The sequence below is a fragment of the Heterodontus francisci genome, chromosome 37 (assembly GCF_036365525.1).
Source record: "Heterodontus francisci isolate sHetFra1 chromosome 37, sHetFra1.hap1, whole genome shotgun sequence".
Classification (NCBI taxonomy): domain Eukaryota; kingdom Metazoa; phylum Chordata; class Chondrichthyes; order Heterodontiformes; family Heterodontidae; genus Heterodontus; species Heterodontus francisci.
In genome coordinates this window covers 25547860-25571014 of record NC_090407.1, presented here as the reverse complement: position 1 = coordinate 25571014, position 23155 = coordinate 25547860, and the positions used below count along the sequence as shown (strand labels likewise).

Genomic DNA, 23155 nt, shown 5'->3' with positions numbered 1-23155 from the left:
ACACGTCAATCACCACTCGCCACACCCATTGTGTTCACACCCCTACTGATTAAACCAATGGAAACCCGCAGTTGCACCGCGCCTCCGGATAAATCCCGCCCACTGTTATTCCTAAAGAACGCAATGCTATAGCAGGGCGGGGCTATCATTCGTTCAGTAATTTGCATTTGTATAGAACAAGTTATATTTACATCGTGCCTTTAAAATAGGAAAGTACAAGACAGTAATCCGACACAAACTGACACCAAGTCAGTGAAGATTTTAAACAGGCTGACTAAAATGTTGTTGAACAGGTAGGATTTAAGAAAAGCCTTAAAGACGAGAGAGAAGTGGAGGTGGAAAGGATGATGAAGGGAATTCCAGGGCACTGAGTCTAGACGGTAGAAAGTACATTTGGCAATGATGGAGTGAAGGGCATGTGACGATCAGAGTTGGAGAAGTGCAGAGTTCGTTTAGGGTTGTTGGACTGGAAGAGATTACTAGGATAGACAGAGGCAAAAGGCCATTAAGGGATTTGAACAAGAGGAAGGAAATGTTAAATTTCAGAGTTATATGGACTGAGATGGTGCGATCTTCACCCCGCACCCCCTTCCCCTGCACCCCCCCCACCCCCTCCCTCTACCCCTCCCCCTTGCATCCCCTCCTCCCACCGGCACCATCCTACACCTGTGTAGGGGCCCCAACAACCCCACTGCCTTGTGGGCGTCTCGGGAGAGTCCAAGGCTAAGGGAGTAAACCCTAACAGAAAATCCGGAGCGGAACCCCGTAGGCGGTCATGTGTCACCTTTGGCATGTTTCCGGCAGTTCCTGCAGCCATACTGGTGCCAAACGTCGTGTCCTGCACTCCTTTGGACCCCACCAGAAAGGCCGAGAGGGGGGTTTTGACGACTGGGCAACTCTCAACCTCCATAAATTTGCCCAGGCATGCGCCATGGAGAGGTCACTCCATAGTTGCCTCACAGCGACTGAAACAACACGGAAGGCAGCAGTTACGGGTTATAAGTCCAGATAAATTGGCGTAGAAACTGGGCGCCACGGGTTGCCTTTGTCGGTGGGAGAGGTCATTGCACCTCACTGGACAGCTACCGCCCGCCTCAAACCGGGCAGCCCTCGGTCAATAAGGTTCTGTCCCGCCACAGTCTGCCTGCTTCAATGGGTGCTTGGAGCTCAGGGTCATTGCCCGAAAGGTGGACTGATACACCGCACCAAACAACATGAAAAAAGGAAAGAAGGTACCAGCCCTTCGCTTTGCAAGCTGGAACGTCAGAACTATGTGTCCTGGCCTGTCGGAAGACCTTACACAAATCAACGATTCTCGGAAGACCGCCATCATTAACAACGAGCTCAGTAGACTCAATGTGGACATTGCAGCACTTCAGGAGACTCGCCTCCCCGCGAGTGGCTCTCTAGCAGAGCAAGACTACACCTTCTTCTGGCAGGGCAGGGATCCTGAAGAACCAAGACAGCATGGAGTGGGCTTCGCCATCAGAAACTCCTTGCTCAGCATGATAGAGCCTCCCTCAAATGGCTCGGAACGCATACTGTCCATCCGACTGCTCACCACCTCTGGTCCAGTACACCTACTCAGCATCTATGCTCCAACACTCTGTTCCGCACCTGAAGCTAAAGACCAGTTCTATGAACAACTCCATAACATCATTAGCAGCATCCCCAACACCGAACACCTATTCCTGCTGGGGGACTTTAATGCCAGGGTTGGGGCCGACCATGACTCATGGCCCTCCTGCCTTGGGCGCTATGGCGTTGGAAGGATGAATGAGAACGGGCAGAGACTGCTTGAGTTGTGTACCTATCATAACCTCTGCATCACCAACTCGTTCTTTCACACTAAACCCTGTCACCAGGTTTCATGGAGGCACCCAAGATCACGTCGTTGGCACCAGCTAGACCTCATTGTCACAAGGCGAGCCGCCTTAAACAGTGTTCAAATCACACGCAGCTTCCACAGTGCGGACTGCGACACCGACCACTCCCTGGTGTGCAGCAAGGTTAGACTCAGACCAAAGAAGTTGCATCATTCCAAGCAGAAGGGCCACCCGCGCATCAACACGAGCAGAATTTCTCACCCACAGCTGTTACAAAAATTTCTAAATTCACTTGTAACAGCCCTTCAAAACACTCCCACAGGGGATGCTGAGACCAAGTGGGCCCACATCAGAGACGCCATCTATGAGTCAGCTTTGACCACCTACGGCAAAAGTGCGAAGAGAAATGCAGACTGGTTTCAATCTCATAATGAAGAGCTGGAACCTGTCATAGCCGCTAAGCGCATTGCACTTTTGAACTACAAGAAAGCCCCCAGCGATTTAACATCCGCAGCACTGAAAGCAGCCAGAAGTACTGCACAAAGAACAGCTAGGCGTTGCGCAAACGACTACTGGCAACACCTATGCAGTCATATTCAGCTGGCCTCAGACACCGGAAACATCAGAGGAATGTATGATGGCATGAAGAGAGCTCTTGGGCCAACCATCAAGAAGATCACCCCCCTCAAATCTAAATCGGGGGACATAATCACTGACAAACGCAAACAGATGGACCGCTGGGTTGAGCACTACCTAGAACTGTACTCCAGGGAGAATGCTGTCACTGAGACTGCCCTCAATGCAGCCCAGCCTCTACCAGTCATGGATGAGCTGGACATACAGCCAACCAAATCGGAACTCAGTGATGCCATTGATTCCCTAGCCAGCGGAAAAGCCCCTGGGAAGGACAGCATTACCCCTGAAATAATCAAGAGTGCCAAGCCTGCTATACTCTCAGCACTACATGAACTGCTATGCCTGTGCTGGGACGAGGGAGCAGTACCCCAGGACATGCGCGATGCCAACATCATCACCCTCTATAAAAACAAAGGTGACCGCGGTGACTGCAACAACTACCGTGGAATCTCCCTGCTCAGCATAGTGGGGAAAGTCTTTGCTCGAGTCGCTCTGAACAGGCTCCAGAAGCTGGCCGAGCGCGTCTACCCTGAGGCACAGTGTGGCTTTCGTGCAGAGAGATCGACTATTGACATGCTGTTCTCCCTTCGTCAGATACAGGAGAAATGCCGTGAACAACAGATGCCCCTCTACATTGCTTTCATTGATCTCACCAAAGCCTTTGACCTCGTCAGCAGACGTGGTCTCTTCAGACTACTAGAAAAGATCGGATGTCCACCAAAGCTACTAAGTATCATCACCTCATTCCATGACAATATGAAAGGCACAATTCAACATGGTGGCTCCTCATCAGAGCCCTTTCCTATCCTGAGTGGTGTGAAACAGGGCTGTGTTCTCGCACCCACACTTTTTGGGATTTTCTTCTCCCTGCTGCTTTCACATGCGTTCAAATCCTCTGAAGAAGGAATTTTCCTCCACACAAGATCAGGGGGCAGGTTGTTCAACCTTGCCCGTCTAAGAGCGAAGTCCAAAGTACGGAAAGTCCTCATCAGAGAACTCCTCTTTGCTGACGATGCTGCTTTAACATCTCACACTGAAGAATGCCTGCAGAGTCTCATCGACAGGTTTGCGTCTGCCTGCAATGAATTTGGCCTAACCATCAGCCTCAAGAAAACGAACATCATGGGGCAGGATGTCAGAAATGCTCCATCCATCAATATTGGCGACCACGCTCTGGAAGTGGTTCAAGAGTTCACCTACCTAGGCTCAACTATCACCAGTAACCTGTCTCTAGATGCAGAAATCAACAAGCGCATGGGTAAGGCTTCCACTGCTATGTTCAGACTGGCCAAGAGAGTGTGGGAAAATGGCGCACTGACACGGAACACAAAAGTCCGAGTGTATCAGGCCTGTGTCCTCAGTACCTTGCTCTACGGCAGCGAGGCCTGGACAACGTATGCCAGCCAAGAGCGACGTCTCAATTCATTCCATCTTCGCTGCCTTCGGAGAATACTTGGCATCAGGTGGCAGGACTATATCTCCAACACAGAAGTCCTTGAAGCGGCCAACATCCCCAGCTTATACACACTACTGAGTCAGCGGCGCTTGAGATGGCTTGGCCATGTGAGCCGCATGGAAGATGGCAGGATCCCCAAAGACACATTGTACAGCGAGCTCGCCACTGGTATCAGACCCACCGGCCGTCCATGTCTCCGTTATAAAGACGTCTGCAAACGCGACATGAAATCGTGTGACATTGATCACAAGTCGTGGGAGTCAGTTGCCAGCATTCGCCAGAGCTGGCGGGCAGCCATAAAGACAGGGCTAAATTGTGGCGAGTCGAAGAGACTTAGTAGTTGGCAGGAAAAAAGACAGAGGCGCAAGGGGAGAGCCAACTGTGCAACAGCCCCAACAAACAAATTTCTCTGCAGCACCTGTGGAAGAGCCTGTCACTCCAGAATTGGCCTTTATAGCCACTCCAGGCGCTGCTTCACAAACCACTGACCACCTCCAGGCGCGTATCCATTGTCTCTCGAGATAAGGAGGCCCAAAAGAAGAATAAGAAGAATGGACTGAGAGCCAATGTAGGTCAGTGAGCACAGGCACAATAGATAAATGGGATTTGGTACAATGAGACTTGAATCAGTTTATAGAGAGAGACCAGCCAAGCGACCGTTAGAATTGTTGAGTGTGGAGGTGACAAATACGGACGATAGTTTCGGCAGTAGCAGGGGTACAGATAGGCAATGTCGGTGCTGTTTGAAATGGAGACGGTATGAGGTTGGAAACTTAGTTTGGATCAAGGTTGCAGAGGGCTACAGGTACTCGTTCTTCATGTGTGAGTGTAGCCAGCCAAATTCTGGCAGCACTGGAGTTAGAAGATTATGTCTCAGGAACTCGGACGCTTATGCTAGAGCCAGGTGCTGCTTTTCCTGACATCAGCAAACACAATTCGGCCCAAGATTGAATCCAAAACCTTCCTACCCCATAATCTCTGCAGAATAGGAAGAAGAAACTCCTTTAAGCAGTACATCACCCAGAAACTATATTCCACATACATTCCCTTCATCTAGTTTTCAATAAACTGTCAATATTCGAATTTTCATCCGAAAAAGGCTACACCGCTCAACACCCATTATAGATTTAACAAGAAAATATAAATCTTTAGTTCTAAATTTAATATATAAAAATCAGGGGTTATGGTTTTGAAAGACTGTAGATCTAAACAGAGGGAATGAAAGGGAATAAATACTTTGTGTGCTGGTTTAACATTAAGCCCCAGAGGGACCAACACATCTGCTTCTTTAAAAAAGATACACGGAGAGCAAGTATGAAAAAATTAATTCCACTAAAAAAATAGCAAAACATGTAGCAACCAACTGGAGCTGCCTAGTCTAATCGAATGCAATGTCTCCGCCATAATCCCCCCCCCCCCCCAATTCTTCCTCGTCAAATACTTATTGCTTCAGTGAATCTTCACTAAATGTTGAGGGGGGTCTCAATTTGTCGCTACTGGAACAGAGATTAGGTTAATTAAGTGAATAATTAAATTCCGTGTTTTAATAATTGTTGAAAATATTTCCAACTTCTTACTTTAAAATAATCCCGAATTTAAGTCCTCTAGTTGCCCAATTCACCAACCAACGGAGATAGCCACACTATTTACCCTCAACACAACTGAATTTTTATAGCCGCAATTAGATTCTTGGGGAAAAAAGCCCCACCTTTTCAAGCCTTTCTTCACAAATATCCTTTCTGGTTTTATTCTAATGGATCTTCAGTCTTTTTTCCTTTTATTATTACAGGCTTTTAAAAACCAAACTTGATGTAACCTAGATCACGGATTCTTCAGTTCCTCCCATCGTCACAATGCACTATATCCATGGCAAGTAATTCATTAAGTTTGCAGATCTGTTCAAACATTGTCAATATCAATTTTAATAAATCATGTTAAATATTAGTGCTGAGTATTGAACTTTTATAAGTTCTGGCATCCTGGTCAGTATCAAGTAGCCCCAGTCAGGCATGGCACAACCATAGAAAAGTTACAACACAGAAGAAATCCATTCAGCCCACCGTGTCTGCGCTGGCTGAAAAAAACAGCCGCCCAACCTAATCCCCCACTTTCCAGCACCTAGTCCATAGTCTTGCAGGTTACAGCACTTCGGGGACAGTGTAACGCTTCCTCAATACCACACTGACATCTCCACCCCAATACCTCTATTGCATTATAACATTTTCCACACCAGCGTGTGAAAATCGGTCAATCGGTGAGATTGTCAGTTAGTATAGAATTAGAAGGCTTTTGTCGCATAGGTCCACAACTAGTAGGAACTGGAATCAAGTCTTCAAGCTCGGAGATTCTTACAGCCAACAGAGACTTTCATCCGATTAGTTTTGGGCTGGATTTGAATCCAAGTCTCATTGATAAATTGGTCAGTGTCTAGCCCACTGCACCATCTAGTCCCACACACTGGTATTTTCACTACCTCCGGGACTTTTATGTGCAAAGATTAGGGATGGGTATGGACAGTAAGAGCAAGTATAGAAATTCACAGCATTTGTTGCAGAATGTCACTCCGTAACAAACCACTCGTCCCAACTACGGGCCTAGGCCATACTTGGCTCTTTTTTTAAAAAAAAAGCTCAGAATCTTCCCAAAAAATTAATTTAGTTGTATATCAAGTCTAATGCATGGAAACTGACCTAAAAAAAAGTAGAACATTTCTCTGACTAGACAGACAAGAAAAAGGAGACCAATACCTTTTTATTAATTCCATTCTATTTACATCAAATTATATACAATAAACACTGCATTTACATTGTGCAAACACAGAAACATGCATTGATAAGCATCAGTACTGGGGTACCTAAAGGCTGCTCCAACATTAATATACACACCATTAGGTTAGAGTACATTGTACAAGTAGTGAAATTTCTCCTTAAAGACCTGTCCTTTTATTTATGCCTCAACTAGGTATCAAAATTTGTAACATTCAATATTAGTGATATCAATAGATGATCAGCATTAGTCTCATCCAGTCTATTTCTGTTTCACCTCACTACACTCCACACCAGCACGAATATCATTGAGTAATATAGCAACAGCAGGGAAAACGTGAAGTGTAAAAATCTGTAGATCAATAGCAGGAAGACGGAGCCAAGTGAGCTTTCCTTGGCCAGTGCCCGAGACAATACTTACGCCCAATCATTGGCAAAATACACATTTATATTGTTCAACTTTTTTAGGGGGTGGGACCAATTTTGATATATCTATCTGCGCCAGATAGACTGATCTAATAGTTTCAATCAATTTCAATGAGAAAATGGCTAATTTATCATGACCAGAGCCGCTGTGTTATGGTGATTGAATTTAGTTGTTTTTTTAATTTAGAATTATGAGATTTTTTCAGATGTATTACTGGAGTTTTGGGGTTTACATTGTGATTCTCTCCAATTTTCTGTTTTAAAAGTAAACAATGGTTTTAATCACAACTTTAATCAACTGCCATTCCCAGACTTGCTGTTTCCATGCTGCAACATTTTCACACCAAGGCCACACCATGTTTCTCAAGTTACTGTAATTATACTAGGATTGAGGGCTTGGGTGGGTGGAATTTATTAGCTACAGCACATAATGCTCTAGCTAAATTAATAAGGCTCTCAATATTGAAAGATACAGCAAATCCAGGATCATTCAACTTCTGGTTTTAAGGAGGGATTTTTAAAAATGAGGATTGTAGATAATGGATTACATCCAAGGCAGAGTTAAATAGTTTGTTTTATTAAATACAATGTATATAATGTAACTTTTTTTTTTACTGTAAACCGATTACACAGCACTCATCTGAAAGTATCAGAATGTACCTTTCTTTAGATCACATACTGAAGGATCCATTACCCAGGTGGTGTAAAGGTGTAACTTTAACACATCTCAAGTCAACACACTGGAGAATTTAAGGGCAATAGCAAAATATTTTATACGGAACGAAGCCAGTCTGGATTCAACTCTGCAAGATTCTGAACAGTCCCTGATCCAAACTATAGAGTAAAAGATCCTCACATCAACAAATTAGCTGTGCACCTTAGCGCAGAGCAAAGATCACCAAGAATAGCAGCAACTATCCTACTAATGGATCTCAGTAATTAGTAACCCAAAGTAATCACAACCAGAAACATTTGGGACCACAGTGACACCATCACTTCCTAAAACAGGAAACCAACCTTTCCCTTTTTACAAAACATGTGAAAATATTTTAAAATTACTAGCTTACTTTCATCTTCTCATGGTCTTGGAAAACCTTACTCTAATGCATTGATAATTCAACTTGAACAGAATTACGTAGTCCACACTGGTTCAACATATACTGTGGACATTTCTACTTCTAGAGTCAGTTAAACTTTGACCTCTAGATGAGTTACAGGAAAACCTACAAAGCAAATAAAATCAAATCTCATTAAAAAGATCAGCAGACAATTGGATTGCCTATTTCACTCAATGAGTGCATTCAGTAACAAATCAGCATGGGCCAAGCTAGTAGGGTGTGTATCACACACACACCACAAATTACAACCAAAGTTGCACATGGACACTCTCAATGCCACAGTATAAAGGTTTCACAGTGGAGGACTTGGCCAGCCTGCATTACATAAATTTCTTACAAGAGAAACAGTCTTGTAAAGCAAAAGACATTACAATCTTAAACACTGTACATTGCACATGTAGTGGTTGGTTGTGTACATATGGACAGAGTACAAACTGCACCCTTCGTGACCATATGGTCCATCCCCACGTTAGAAGATCTCAACCCTGCCACAAATATCCTAACCAGATCTTGGCCCAATGGGTATGCAAACCAACCCCAGACCTGGTGAACCCATCACAGACTGGATCCAATATTAACATTTTTCCTCTTATTTTTTGACCTTTATAAAATAATTGTAGGTATGTGGTGCACCAATTACATTAGTAATAAGTGTAATAGAATACTAGCCTCCTACCCTATTGTACATGTTTCTTATCCAGGAATCTCCACACTACAACAATTTGTGTAGTTTCCTCTTTCATTTTTATCTGCCAACTTTAACTTCCCTGCCTAAAAGAGGAAAGAAATTGCATTTATATCCTTAGATTTAGGATGTCCCGAAGAGCTTCATGACCAATTAAGTATTTTTGAAGTACAGTCACTGCTGTTATGTAGGTAAAAACAGCATCTAATTAGCACACAGTGTGGCCCCACAAACAAGAAGATAAATCACCAGTTAAATCAGTTTTGGTGGTGTTGGTTCAGAATAATTCCTGCTCATGACACTAGAACACCTCTGTTTTTGTTTGAAAAGTGTCTTCCATCTGAACTAGCATGTGGGTGTAGTGATTCAACATCTTATCTGAAAGACAGCTTCCGAAAATGCAGCACTCCTCAGTACGGCACTGGGATATTAGTGCAGGTTATGTCATCAAGCCCTGGAGTAGGCCTTGAAGTCACAATCTAGCTCAGAAAAGAGACCACCACCACAGTCAAGCTGAATGAAGGTGTTAACTTGTTGCACAATTCCAAGGATACAAGCATGGAGTCAGCTGGGTACAGTTCCATGGATGCTTCATACACTTATTGTTGGATATATTTCCATAGGTGCCAACATAGACTCGTCACTAGGTACAGTTCTGTGGGTGCCAGCATTGATCTGGTTCTGGGTGCAATTTTATGGGCAGTGTTTACCCACTTCTGGATACAATTGCCAGTAGGCATGACAGTAAACATCAATAAGGTCACTAGAGTACAGTCAAGATTCGGTCCTCAATCAAGATCTGCGCACACACTCTTTTCCAGCACTAGACTGGAATAGAAACCTCAGCTAATTTTTCCCTAATCCTCTGACACTGAAGCAAACTCTTGTGCACCTACTGCCATCCTAGAGATCAGCCATCCGAGTATGAACCAGGGATCATCCTAATCCATGTGGCTCAGCTACTCAATGTTTAAACTTGCTGAACCACTGGGTGGGATAGGTGAAGTCTGACATTCAGCTTTCAACATTATACAGTCAGAATAAAAGAAAAGTCTAAAAACTTTACATTTGGGATGTCAAGGTTTACTTACACTGGTTGATGAGTCCTCTGAGGGAATCCAGTTACAGTAAAACCTAAAAAGAGAAGCCAACATTTGCTAAATTTATAGCAAGTTCTGTATCAGAATCAGACCCCAATCACTGCAAGCAAATGAAAAAACAGCACCACTGACACATCCTGCTTTAAAACTGCATTCTATTTCTGATCACTAAAGCCTTTCATTCTGATAAGATTGAAATGAACAGCTGAAAGCACAAATTCAAGTTCCCATCTGTTTGTGAAATACATCAACTACAGGAATTTAGAATGAGTATTTTTGCTACTCTGATGTCAGATGCAAGATTTAAAAAAGACATTGCTTATTGCAGCAGGCCATGTTTTGTTCTTAACCCATCCTTGCTCAGTTTTTGCAGAGTACTGGGGTTTTACAAAGAGATGGTGCAGTCTACAGCTTTTTAAAATAAGGCAACTAATAGTGTTTAATTTTACAAACCATCTAAGTGATGCTCAGATGTATTACTCATATCAGGCATTCACAGGAGTGTTGTAATATTTCTGCACTTGCAGGCTTCTGGAAGACTTACGGTCTAGTGTTCACAACTCAACAGCCTGCAATCCTTCAATACATCCAATGTTGTTGCATTCAACATTATACTAACTGTGACTGTTCTCTGTGGAACAGTTATCAATCTTATAGTTTTTAATGCCTTTATTACTCTTAATTGTATACGGTTTGTTGCTCTCATCACTCATTTGCTGTGCTCTGTGGTATTTAGTGACTGGCTGCTGTGTTCAGGATGACTACTTTGCCTTTAAAAACATAGCATCAGGAAAAGACCACCCACAGACACACTACACAGTTCAAAAACCTGTCCAGATAGGACACAGCTTTGTTTGCTTGTCATGGTCAAAGGAGAAGGTTGATTGTACATGATCAGGTCCAGTTCACCCCAATTTGCAGGACATCAGTAGGTGTTAAGTTTGTGCTGTGAATGGTGCAGACTATCCAGCAGTACAATTCTACATTCTGTCTTTCCAGTCCTGGATAGAGTCTTGAGAAGGCACTTTGAGCTGTATAACACTGAAGCACAGGTGGTTATCATTGGGAATAGTTAAGTTGATGAATTAAAGGCTTCACACAAGAACAAACAGGTACAATGAGGAAGGTCATTCAACCTATCCTACTTGTCCATCTAAAAAAGGTTCCTCCATCACACAATCCAGGATATTTTTCTCTACCATTCTACCCTGAGGAAGATGCTTATGCATACTGGCTGAAGTGCTTGCATTTTAAATAGCTGCGATTGTGTTTAAAAAAATAACCTATCATTATGAACTGCTTAGGATCTCTGCTATTATAAATGTTCTCTTTGCATCATGGCCCCTTTGACTGCAACATGTAACTTAATGGGCAAAAAATAACAGAAGTACAGGATTTGCAGTTCGACTTCAGTTGATTGGTGTATTGAAAGATCATCTGATTTAACTAATCAGGTTTAAGCAGGACTGCAAAAAAAATTATGAATTAAGTATTTCTCAACTATCTTCAGAAGGAATGCCACTAATGTTTTATTTAAAAACAGTGAGGGAGGGGAAGGTTAGACACAGTCTGGTGAGAGGAATTAATGACTATAAAGGAAATAACTACTAGTTTTCTCTGAATTCTCCTGTCCTGAATGTATTTATACTAAGATATCAAGTCTGTGAGGACGGACTCTGCTGGGATACAGATTTCCAAGGGCACTGGTTCCGTTGCTGTCAACTCTGGGTGGGTATGACTGTATAGGCACCAGTAGCTCATTAGAGTGGTCAATCATATGAGTTTAGTATTTGCCAACTGTTGTCACCAGTGGAGTGAAATATAATCCAGGTGTACAGCTCAGACAGGAGACTGTACATGATTAGAATACTAGCAGACAGAGATGAGTTTCCATTAAACTGAAAAACTCTTAACTGCCCAAATCACAAATACCCCTTTACAGACTGCACATTACAACATCTCTCCAGAATCCAGGAATTGTAACTTACAAGAGGAAAAATGAAGACAGTATCCACATTCGCTGCTGGGTTCACAGGAACTAGGAATACTCAGGTGAGCTGAAGAACAGAGATAGACTACATAAAGTTAATGCAACACTGAGATACTACCACTAGGTTATGGGCGGGGGGAGGTGTGGTGGGAGACGACAATGAATACTATACTGTAGTGTATTTGCAGCACCTAGTGGCAGTAAGAGAGTATGATAGCTTAATATGGTTATACTACATAGATGATAACTGGTTGAGAACAGCACTGAGATTTGCTAGGTCAGCACAGGCCTGGGCCTTCTAGCCTGTATGGGTTAGTGCCACAGCAGTCAATACCTTTACCCATGAAGCTATCAGGAAGTCTTACTGACATGCTGCTGTAAACGTTACTGTCCTGCAAGAGGTTCTTAAACAGTAGTACGTGCTGTTACGTCATTTGCACACGATTTCACCACCTACATTCTCTGCAGTGGAGCTACTTCCAGGTCAGAAATGCAACTTTAGTTGATTGAACTGTTTAGGAAAATGCACAAAATACTGTTTGCAGCATCTACCTTGAGTTACAGATTTAAAGTCCTTTCCTTCCTGCCATTTCTTACAATTTTTCAGATATATACTGGGAAAATCCAACCCCTTTTAATTGACTGAGAAGTAAAGCGGCTTAAAGCCTGATGTTGATGTTACCCAGTCCAATCTCTCATTGTAGATTTACATTTAAACAGTATTTGAGAGAGTTACATTCTGCGGTCTTAAAGGAAAGGTTGCAGTCATTGCTTCGCCAGATTTGAAGATAGGGATCACAGTCCCCATTATCATGAAAACTATCTTGTACAGGATTCACCATTTATCAGGAAGGAGATCACAAACTGAGCTATTATAGACACTGACCTCAGGGGTGCACGCAGTCTAAACTTATTTACAGATTAAACATTAAGAAATGCCATTGAAAAGTGGCTGATGTGCAGTCAGATCTAAATAGTATAACTATTAATAAAAGCACTGTCTATAAAAATGATTTTCTAATGTTCTGGAAAGGCCCAATGCAGATGGTTACATATCAGATGATACCCAGTCTTTTTAGTTACTGACACCAGGGTAGCAACTGAAAAAAATACTCCTTAAAACTTTCAGACAGATGTGACAACTGAAGCTCAAGGTAGGCGTTCAGAGTCTGGGATGTAACGACACTGACAAGATCACATTGCTCCATATTAGAAGCACAAGGCAGTGATTCAGAGAGAAGTGTTTCCCAGGCTCCCTCAGTCTTCGTACACTAGTCCTTTCACTTCTCCAAGAGAAAATATGTTTTGCCCAATAGTTGATTCAGAAAAATTCTCATGCAGTTAGAACATAAGCTCTGATGGGTTATCACTGAATGCGTCTTACTGAAGTAATAAAAAAGAGGCATTGAGAATGCAGATGTTTCATAATCTGGAGTTGGGAAACAGCACATCTGTTACCTAGCTCAATAGGCAGGTTTTCAGTCAAGATCTATCTTGTTCCCTCCTCCCCACCCTTTCCAATTATTGACACTGTTGAGGCATTTTCAAAGACTTGTGAGTTGGTAGATTTGGATTGGTGCCATTTCCTTTACAGTCCTGTATGCCAGTGTTCCTCTCTACACCCCCAGTAACATTGCATGCCGAGTTACATGCAACATCCAGAGACGCAACAAGCGAGTGAGCGATGCCTGCCGCATTCTCGCACCATACAGCCAAGGTTCCAAGGCGTTCAACACCATGGATCACGCTCAGCACGTCCTCGGGATAGACTGTCACTTCGCTGCCACATGGTCCGAATAAGCAGGACTGCATCGTCGCACTTCTTCTGAATGGAGGGGTCCTGAAGTGGTTTCCGAGGTAGATCCACCTGAAAAGGAGAATCAGCATTAAGTGCAGCAATCACCAAGGAAAAAAGAAAGCAAGTATCACATCAAGTCTAATCCTATCTTTATCCAAAGTCCATACATATGCACTTTCCAGCAGGAGATAATGGAATAGCAATCATGAACAGGAACCCTAGCTGACTTTTTCCACCCCAAACCCAAGAGTGGGGGCAATTGAGAATGCCCCCAATATCATGACTATCAGCCAACAACTCGATATACGGCAGGATTGGAGACATTCTCTGTTTTTAATGTTCAATACCACACTACATATTTCATTAATCTGCTGTCATCAGGGGAGCTCCAGGCAGATAGTTTAAACTTGATGACCACAGAAGGACAAGGAGATCACCCCACTAATAAGGGAACGTGCAATGGCAATTGAACTGTTGCTATTTACATTTGTCAACAGTGGTGAGCAAAGATTCAGTTAGGTTAAGTACTCTGTACATTTCCAGCTCACCTGGTAGATCTTCCTCCAAGCACCATTTAACGCAGCAAGAAAACGTTGCAGCTCCTGTGAACAACTGAAATACAGGAACCAGGGAGGAGACTTCTGATCATCGGACAGCTCCTGGAACACAATTTGAGAAACAATGGAATGAAGGAGAATAAAGTGCAAGAGGTGATCAACTAGCTTTTTAAAATATATTTGATTTTCGATAATACAGACAGTGGCGTGGCATAATCCAAACCTATGAATAGGGTAAGGACAGTGCATGTTCAAAAAGGTATTCTGTAACTGTTGGAAAAACAGGAGTTTATACCCAATTTATATTACAGCTCTCTTTTGGCATACACTCTCCTATTAAGCAAATAAATGGAGTTGAGATACAGATCAGCCATGATTTATTTGAAGGATGGAACAGGCGAGGGGCTGAATGTCCTACTTCTGTTATGTTCCTTTCCATGTTTCTGTCTGTGGAAGCAAACTATTGGCAGTTATTTATTGTGGGGTTGCTTACTGCTGGCATTGCCAGTTGGTTCTGGTTGTGTGCTGACCAAGCTCTCAGCTGGCCTGTAAAAACCAGCAATGCAGTTCATTTCTTGCCTATATATTCTGTCTTCTGACATCCGCAGGCAAAATAGTAAAACTGCTCATGTGTAATTTCCTTAAAGTAATTATCACTAATGTAACACAATCATAATTGGATCATTTGGCTGCACCAATTACACTGGCAGGGCCTCACCGATATAATGAGTATTAAAAACACCAGTGAGTATAGTGCCATGATGCCTTCAAGCCCCAGTGCACTGTACCATGCAGCAGGCTGCTTGTAGTTTCTAATATGGTGCATTCTGATCATAACTACAGCAGAGTAGAGACCAGGTGCTTCACATCTGGGAGGAAGGGAAGTGATCTTGGACTGCACTCCCAGCAGCTGGTTACAGACAGGCAGGGGTCATGGGGAAAGTTGCATGCCAGCTCTCATTGCTCAATTATAGGTCAGAATTTATTCTTATTTGATCAGGAGCATTAGAAAGGAAAATATACAAAGCTGTAATGATCAGGATCTGTCCCTTTATTCTATACACTGCACTAAAGGCCTGCTACCCGACCCGAACCTGATGGGACTCGACGACATGTGTCGGGTTCGGGTCAGGTCAGGTTGCACTTCCAGGTCAGGCATTCGGGCTCGGGTAGGGCCGGGTCGGACACAATATCACAGGTAAATGGCTCCAATGCTAATTTAATTTTTGGACTAGAAAGGTGGTTTTCTTAGTTATTTTAAGCTTGGGCAGATCAGCAACAAAGTGAAAAACAGAAGGTAAGTTAACTGATGGTTGGGTTGGGCGTGGGAAAAAAAATGGAAGAACTCGGGCCGGATGTGGTTCTGTTGGGCTTGGGGCGGGTTTTTTTTTTTGCAGACCCGAGCAGGCCTTTACACTGCACCAACTGACCCAACACAGGCTTTACAGCTTCAACAACGTGCAGACGCAACAGTGACCTGCAGAGCTGGAGCCATAGTCTTAAGACTTTTGGAATTTTGGATATAGTTTTCAGAGTTGTAAAGAAAGGATTAGCTCCCCCCGAAATCGCTCCACTGTCCTTTAGATTAAAATTCCTTACTCCACCCACCATACTGTAGACTAGGAATATCAGGACACCTATGGAACTGTAGCCCAGCAACAGTGAGCACCTTCAGGAACAAAATTTGCAAAAACAAAACATTTTCTAACAATGAAGTTAGTAAATATAGGATGTTGTACTGTTACTCACCATCAGACAGTACTCCCTGCTGGGGCTGGTGGAGACACTGCTGACACTAGTTAGCTCAGTGCTGCCCAATAACCGGAAGAAGCTGGTCTGAGAGTCCTCATGACACGTAAACACCATTCTGTCAGTCACAACAAGACAGCATGGGATGCATGGAGAGGGTGCAACACCTTGGGGAATGATCTGACAACACAACAGTTAATATACTAAAACAGCAAGCATAAAAATAGGGAACCTATGACTATAACTCAACTGCAAACACAACAGCATCAGAGTCAGGGCGCGAGAGTCTAGAATCAGTCAGTCTCTCCTCTCTACAACTCAAAGGATCAAATTCACCATGGATTCTGTGACAGCAGTTGGCACACATTCACAATGCTACTAATGACACCACAAATTGCTTGTTAATTAACACAGAAGTCATTCTCACTACAGCAGATGTACACATAGTCTCTGGTGCACAGATGGGTTCGTGGGTACTTCAAGTATCGAGCCTTTGGAAAACTAACAATGGCAGATAATACCAAGTTGTTTGCTGCAAGGAATCAAGCTTCTGGATAAAGCAGGAGGGACCAAAGAAATTGTTTTGTGCCCTCATCATTAAATGTCTGCAGCTGCACAGGCAGTGAGCACAAGTGACCCAGAGTGAAATGTTACATTAACTATAGACCTACCAGAGTGCTCAGGATCAGTATATTAACTCCTTTCTGCATTTCTAGTGTGTCCCCAACAGTTGACCAGGGCAAGACAAGCAAAAATTCTGAAGGGGGAAGGGTGAACAGCCAGAGGTTGTGGTACACATCGGTACCAATGACATAGGCAGGAAGAGTGATGAGGTCCTGCAGGGGGAGTTTAGGGAGTTAGGTAGTAAGTTAAAAAACAGGACCTCTAGGGTTGTAATCTCTGGATTACTCCCTGTGCCACGTGCCAGTGAGGCTAGAAATAGGAAGATAGTGCAGCTAAACACGTGGCTGAGCAGCTGGTGTAGAAGGGAGGGTTTCAAATCTCTGGACCATTGGGCTCTCTTCAGGGACAGATGGGACCTGTACAAGAAGGACGGGTTGCATCTAAACTGGAAGGGCACTAATATCCTGGCTGCAAGGTTTGCTAGCATCACTCGGGAGGGTTTAAACTAGTGTGGCAGGGGGGTGGGAACCAGAGCAGTAGGACAGCTAGTGAAGTAAATGAGGACGACATAGTAAATAAGGCCAGTAGGACTAAGAGGAAGAGCAGGCAGGGAGATGTTGCTGAGCACAGCGGGACTGGTGGTCTGAACTGCATTTGTTTCAATGCGAGAAGTATAACAGGTAAGGCAGATGAACTTAGAGCTTGGATTAGTACTTGAAACTATGATGTTGTTGCTATTACAGAGACTTGGTTGAGGGAAGGACAGGATTGGCAGTTAAATGTTCCAGGCTTTAGAAGCTTCAGGCAGGATAGAGGGGGATGTAAAAGGGGTGGGGGATTTGCATTACTGGTTAAGGAGAATATCACAGCTGTACTGCGGGAGGACACCTCAGAGGGGTCATGCAGTGAGGCAATATGGTTGGAGCTCAGGAATAGGAAGGGTGCAGTCACGATGTTGGGGGTTTACTACAGGCCTCCCAACAGCCAGTGGGAGGTAGAGGAGCAGATATGTAGACAGATTTTGGAAAGATGTAAAGGTAACAGGGTTGTAGTGGTGGGTGATTTTAACTTCCCCAATATTGACTGGGACTCACTTAGTGCTAGGGGCTTGGATGAGGCAGAATTTGTGAGGAGCATCCAGGAGGGCTTCTTGAAACAGTATGTAGATAGTCCAACTAGGGATGGGGCCATTCTGGACCTGGTATTGGGGAATGAGCCCGGCCAGGTGGTCGAAGTTTCAGTGGGGGAGCATTTCGGGAGCAGTGACCATAATTCCATAAGTTTTAAGGTACTTGTGGATAAGGATAAGAGTAGTCCTCGGGTGAAGGTGCTAAATTGGGGGAAGGCTGATTATAACAATATTAGGCAGGAACTGAAGAATTTAGATTGGGGGGCGGCTGTTTGAGGGTAAATCAACATCTGACATGTGGGAGTCTTTCAAACGTCAGGTGATTAGAATCCAGGACCAGCATGTTCTTGGATAACACGGGATATTGTGAGCCTAGTCAAAAAGAAAAAGGAAGCATTTGTAAGGGCTGGAAGGCTAGGAACAGATGAAGCACTTGAGGAATATAAAGACAGTAGGAAGGAACTTAAGCAAGGAGTTAGGAGGGCTAAAAGGGGTCATGAAAAGTCATTGGCAAACAGGATTAAGGAAAATCCCAAGGCTTTTTATACATATATAAAGAGCAAGAGGGTAACCAGGGAAAAGGTTGGCCCACTCAAGGACAGAGATGGGAATCTATGCGTGGAGCCAGAGGAAATGGGCGAGGTGCTAAATGAGTACTTTGCATCAGTATTCACCAAGGAGAAGGACTTGGTGGATGATAAGCCTAGGGAAGGGAGTGCAGATAGTCTCAGTCATCTCATTATCAAAAAGGAGGAGGTGTTGGGTGTCTTGCAAAGCATTAAGGTAGATAAGTCCCCAGGGCCTGATGGGATCTACCCCAGAATACTGAGGGAGGCAAGGGAAGAAATTGCTGGGGCCTTGACAGAAATCTTTGCATCCTCATTGGCTACAGGTGAGGTCCCAGAGGACTGGAGAATAGCCAATGTTGTTCCTTTGTTTAAGAAGGGTGGCAAGGATAATCCAGGAAATTATAGGCCGGTGAGCCTTACGTCAGTGATAGGGAAATTATTAGAGAGGATTCTTCAGGACAGGATTTACTCCCATTTGGAAACAAACAAACTTATTAGCGAGGGACAGCATGGTTTTGTGAAGGGGCGGTCGTGTCTTACTAATTTGATTGAGTTTTTTTGAGGAAGTAACGATGATTGATGAGGGAAGGGCGGTGGATGTTGTCTATATGGACTTCAGTAAAGCCTTTGACAAGATCCCGCATGGCAGACTCGTGCAAAAGGTGAAGGCACACGGGAGCAGAGGTGAGCTGGCAAGATGGATACAGAACTGGCTCGGTCACAGAAGACAGAGGGTAACAGTGGATGGGTGTTTTTCTGAATGGAGGGATGTGACTAGTGGTGTTCCGCAGGGATCAGTGCTGGGACCTTTACTGTTTGTAGTATATATAAATGATTTGGAGGAAAATGTAGCTGGTCTGATTAGTAAGTTTGCGGATAACACAAAGGTTGGTGGAGTTGCGGATAATGATGAGGATTGTCAGAGGATACAGCAGGATATAGATCGGTTGGAGACCTGGGCGGCGAAATGGCAGATGGAGTTTAATCCGGACAAATGTGAGGTAATGCATTTTAGAAGGTCTAATGCAGGTGGGAAGTATACAGTAAATGGCAGAACCTTTAGGAGTATTGACAGGCAGAGAGATCTGGGCGTACAGGTCCACAGGTCACTGAAAGTGGCAATGCAGGTGGATAAGGTAGTCAAGAAGGCATTCGGCATGCTTGCCTTCATCGGTCGGGGCATAGAGTATAAAAATTGGCAAGTCATGTTGCAGCTGTACAGAACCTTAGTTAGGCCACACTTAGAATATTGCGTGCAATTCTGGTCGCCACACTACCAGAAGGACGTGGAGGCTTTGGAGAGGGTACAGAGGAGGTTTACCAGGATGTTGCCTGGTCTGGAGGGCATTAGCTATGAGGCGAGGTTGGAAAAACTCGGATTGTTTTCACTGGAATGACGGAGGTGGAGGGGCGACATGATAGAGGTTTACAAAGTTATGAGCGGCATGGACAGAGTGGATAGTCTGAAGCTTTTTCCCAGGGTGGAAGAGTCAGTTACTAGGGGACATAGGTTTAAGGTGAGAGGGGCAAAGTTTAGAGGGGATGTGCGAGGCAAGTTTTTTTTACACAGAGGGTGGTGAGTGCCTGGAACTTGCTGCCAGGGGAGGTGGTGGAAGCAGATACGATAGCGACGTTTAAGAGACATCTTGACAAATACATGAATAGGAAGGGAATAGAGGGATATGGGCCCCAGAAGTGCCGAAGGTGTTAGTTTCGGCAGGCATCAAGATCGGCGCAGGCTTGGAGGGCCGAATGGCCTGTTCCTGTGCTGTACTGTTCTTTGCTCTTTGTTCTAAAACAAAGCACTTTGTATTTTATGTTTGTGCCACCATTTAGTGGGGAGCAAAGGCAGATACGGAGTACAAATACTTGAAAAGTCACTTCAAAATAAAAATAGAATCTCAATCTGCCCACTCCCCCAAATCTTAAAATATCCCTCAGGGTGACACCTACCCTCCTCAGGACTGGGTTAGCTGATCTCAGCCAGCACAGTGCCCAGGGATCTTTACAGAACCTCCAGGATCCTCTTCCCAATCAGTATCCAAAGATTCCTGATGAAACAATAAGTGTCTGGGCATTGGACAATGACAGAGTTAAGGTTGCTTGTGATAACTTGGTCTAATATGCCAACATTCTCTATTTGGGTTTATAATGTAAAATAGCCATAAGTGTGAGATACTGGAGGATGGCCAGTGCCTGTGGACTATATTCCAACCTTCAGGAGAAAATTGGAGAGTAAGAAAAAAGAATCCCCATTTGTAGAAGGCACAGTTATTTGCAGGTAGAAATAGAATACCTCATGCTCCCAGTTACAAAAGGCATCAAGACAGTGCTACGGAATGAAGACCAATAAATAAAGGATGGAATATACAGTCTTATTCAATCCTAGGAAATTTCTTTGGACTGTGTGTGACTGGGATCTCACTGCAGCACAAGCTCACTTACCCCTTTTGACACTGCCTGGCAGAGGTGCTGCATCCAGTCAGCCATTTCCTCTTCATTCTCAGCACTCAGTTCCAAAGCCAGGCGCTCTGTCAGAATCACCTGGAATGTGTGGGGGTCGCTCAGTTGTGTTGGACCTTCGACAGCCTCCACATTGCTCTCCACTACAACATAAACAGCAAGAGGCTCCCTCAGAGTCTGTATGACTGTGCTAAAACAAACAAACTGGGACGAACAGAATATTTAGACCTCCAAGTGATCTCTACTAGTTTTGCTGCAGGGATTCCAATTCCTTTCAATGACCAAGACATAAAATGCACAAATAAATTTCTGTTTCTCCAAGTCTAATAAACCAGAATCGGTGCTGAAATAGCTTCTCTCAATTCACATGATCACAAGATAAAACACAGGTGAAGGAGGCCATTCAGCCAATCTTGGTTCATCCAACTAGAATTCCAATAATTTCAATCTTCAATAATTCCAAGGTTTTTGCCTCCACTACATTACCTGGAAGTCCATATGATATTTTGATCACTTTGTGACATCACTCCCAAATCTGCCTTTTGCTAGTTTAAACGTGAGGCTCTCTTGTCCTATGGTCAGGATTTAGTTCAAATTAGTATTCCACATTCTTCTGTCCTAATTTATATACTTCAATAAGGACCCCTCTCAGTCTCCTCCCAATAAGCCCATGTTTCCCTAATTTTTCTCATTAGTGAGTGCCTTTGATATAAGGGATCAGCCCTGTGGCTCTACTCTGCATTGTCTCCATGGCTGAATCTCTCTCGTGTCTCAGTGACTAATACTCAAAATTGTGGTCTGGTCAGAACATTAACTGGAGTAGGACATCCAAATGCTTTGGTTATATAATTCAGTATTCAATTGGCTTTATTGGTTGCTATTCTGCAACGACTGGAGTAACAAATTAATTAAGCATTCCAGACCTCTCAACTTCATTCTTATTTCAACACCATTCATGAAGTGCCCGTTGGTCCATCCATTTATAGTTTTGATCCAACTACTTTTGTAGTTCCTGATGTGCTTCCTCAGATTCAGCTGCCCCTCCTAGTTTACATACGAATATACCAATTAGGAGCAGGAGTAGGCCACTCAGCCCCTCGAGCTTGCTCCGCCATTCAATAAGTTCATGGCTGAACTGATTACTCCACATTTCCACCTACCTCCAATAATCTTCCACCCCCTTGCCTATCAAGAATCTATCTACCTCTGCCTTAAAAATATTCAAAGACTCTGCTTCCACCACCTTTTGAGGAAGAGACTTCCAAAGACTCACGACCCTCAGAGAAAAAATTTCTCATCATCCGTCTTAAATGGGCAACCCCTTATTTTTAAACAGCGACCCCTAGTTCTAGATTCTCCCACAAGGGGAAACATCCTTTCCACATCCACCCTGTCAAGACCCCTCAGGATCTTATGTGTTTCAATCAAGTTGCCTCGTACTCTTCTAAATTCTAACAAATACAAGCCTACCCTGTCCAATCTTTCCTCATAAGACAGCCCGCCTATTCCAGGTATTAGTCTCGTAAACCTTCTCTGTACTGCCTCCAACGCATTTACATCCTTCCTTAAATAAGGACTGTACACAGTCCTCCAGATATGGTCTCACCAATACGCTGTATAGCTGAAGCATAACCTCCCTACTTTTGTATTCAATTCCCTCGCAATAAATGATAACATTCTATTAGCTTTCCTAATTACGTGTGGTACCTGCATACTAACCTTTTGCGATCCATGCACTAGGACACCCAGATCCCTCTGCATCTCAGAGCTCTGCAATCTCTCACCATTTATACAATATGCTTCTTTTTTTAATCTGCCTGCCAAAATGGACAATGTCACACTTTCCCACATTATACTCCATTTGCCAGGTCTTTGCCCACTCACTTAACCTATCTATATTCCTTTGTAGCCCCCTTATGTCCTCTTCACAACTTACTTTCCTACCTATCTTTGTGTCATCAGTAAATTTAGCAACTATACCTTGGGTCCCTTCATCTAAGTCACTTAAGTAAATTGTAAAAAGTCAAGGCCCCAACACAGATCCCTGTGGCACACCACTCGTTACATCTTGCCAACCAGAAAAAGAACCATTTATGCTTACTATCTGTTTCCTGTTAGCTAGCCAATCTTCTATACATGAAAATATGTTACCCCCTACACCATGATCTTTTATCTTCTGCAATAACTTTTGATCTGGCACCTTATCAAATGCCTTCTGGAAATCTAAGTACAATACATCCACTGGTTCCCCTTTATCCACAGCA

At 43.7% G+C, this 23155-nt stretch overlaps 1 protein-coding gene across 1 annotated transcript in view; it reads right to left on the bottom strand.

The window, feature by feature from the left end:
• Positions 1-6654: 6654 nt before the first annotated feature.
• The window catches only part of plekhm2 (pleckstrin homology domain containing, family M (with RUN domain) member 2), a 67035-nt gene continuing 50534 nt past the window's right edge, over positions 6655-23155 (bottom strand). The window contains 5 exon segments of the mRNA XM_068017368.1: positions 6655-13869; positions 14349-14459; positions 16107-16286; positions 20874-20987; positions 20989-21034. Of these exon segments, the coding sequence (XP_067873469.1) occupies positions 13732-13869; positions 14349-14459; positions 16107-16286; positions 20874-20987; positions 20989-21034 (589 nt within the window). The 3' untranslated portion in view covers positions 6655-13731.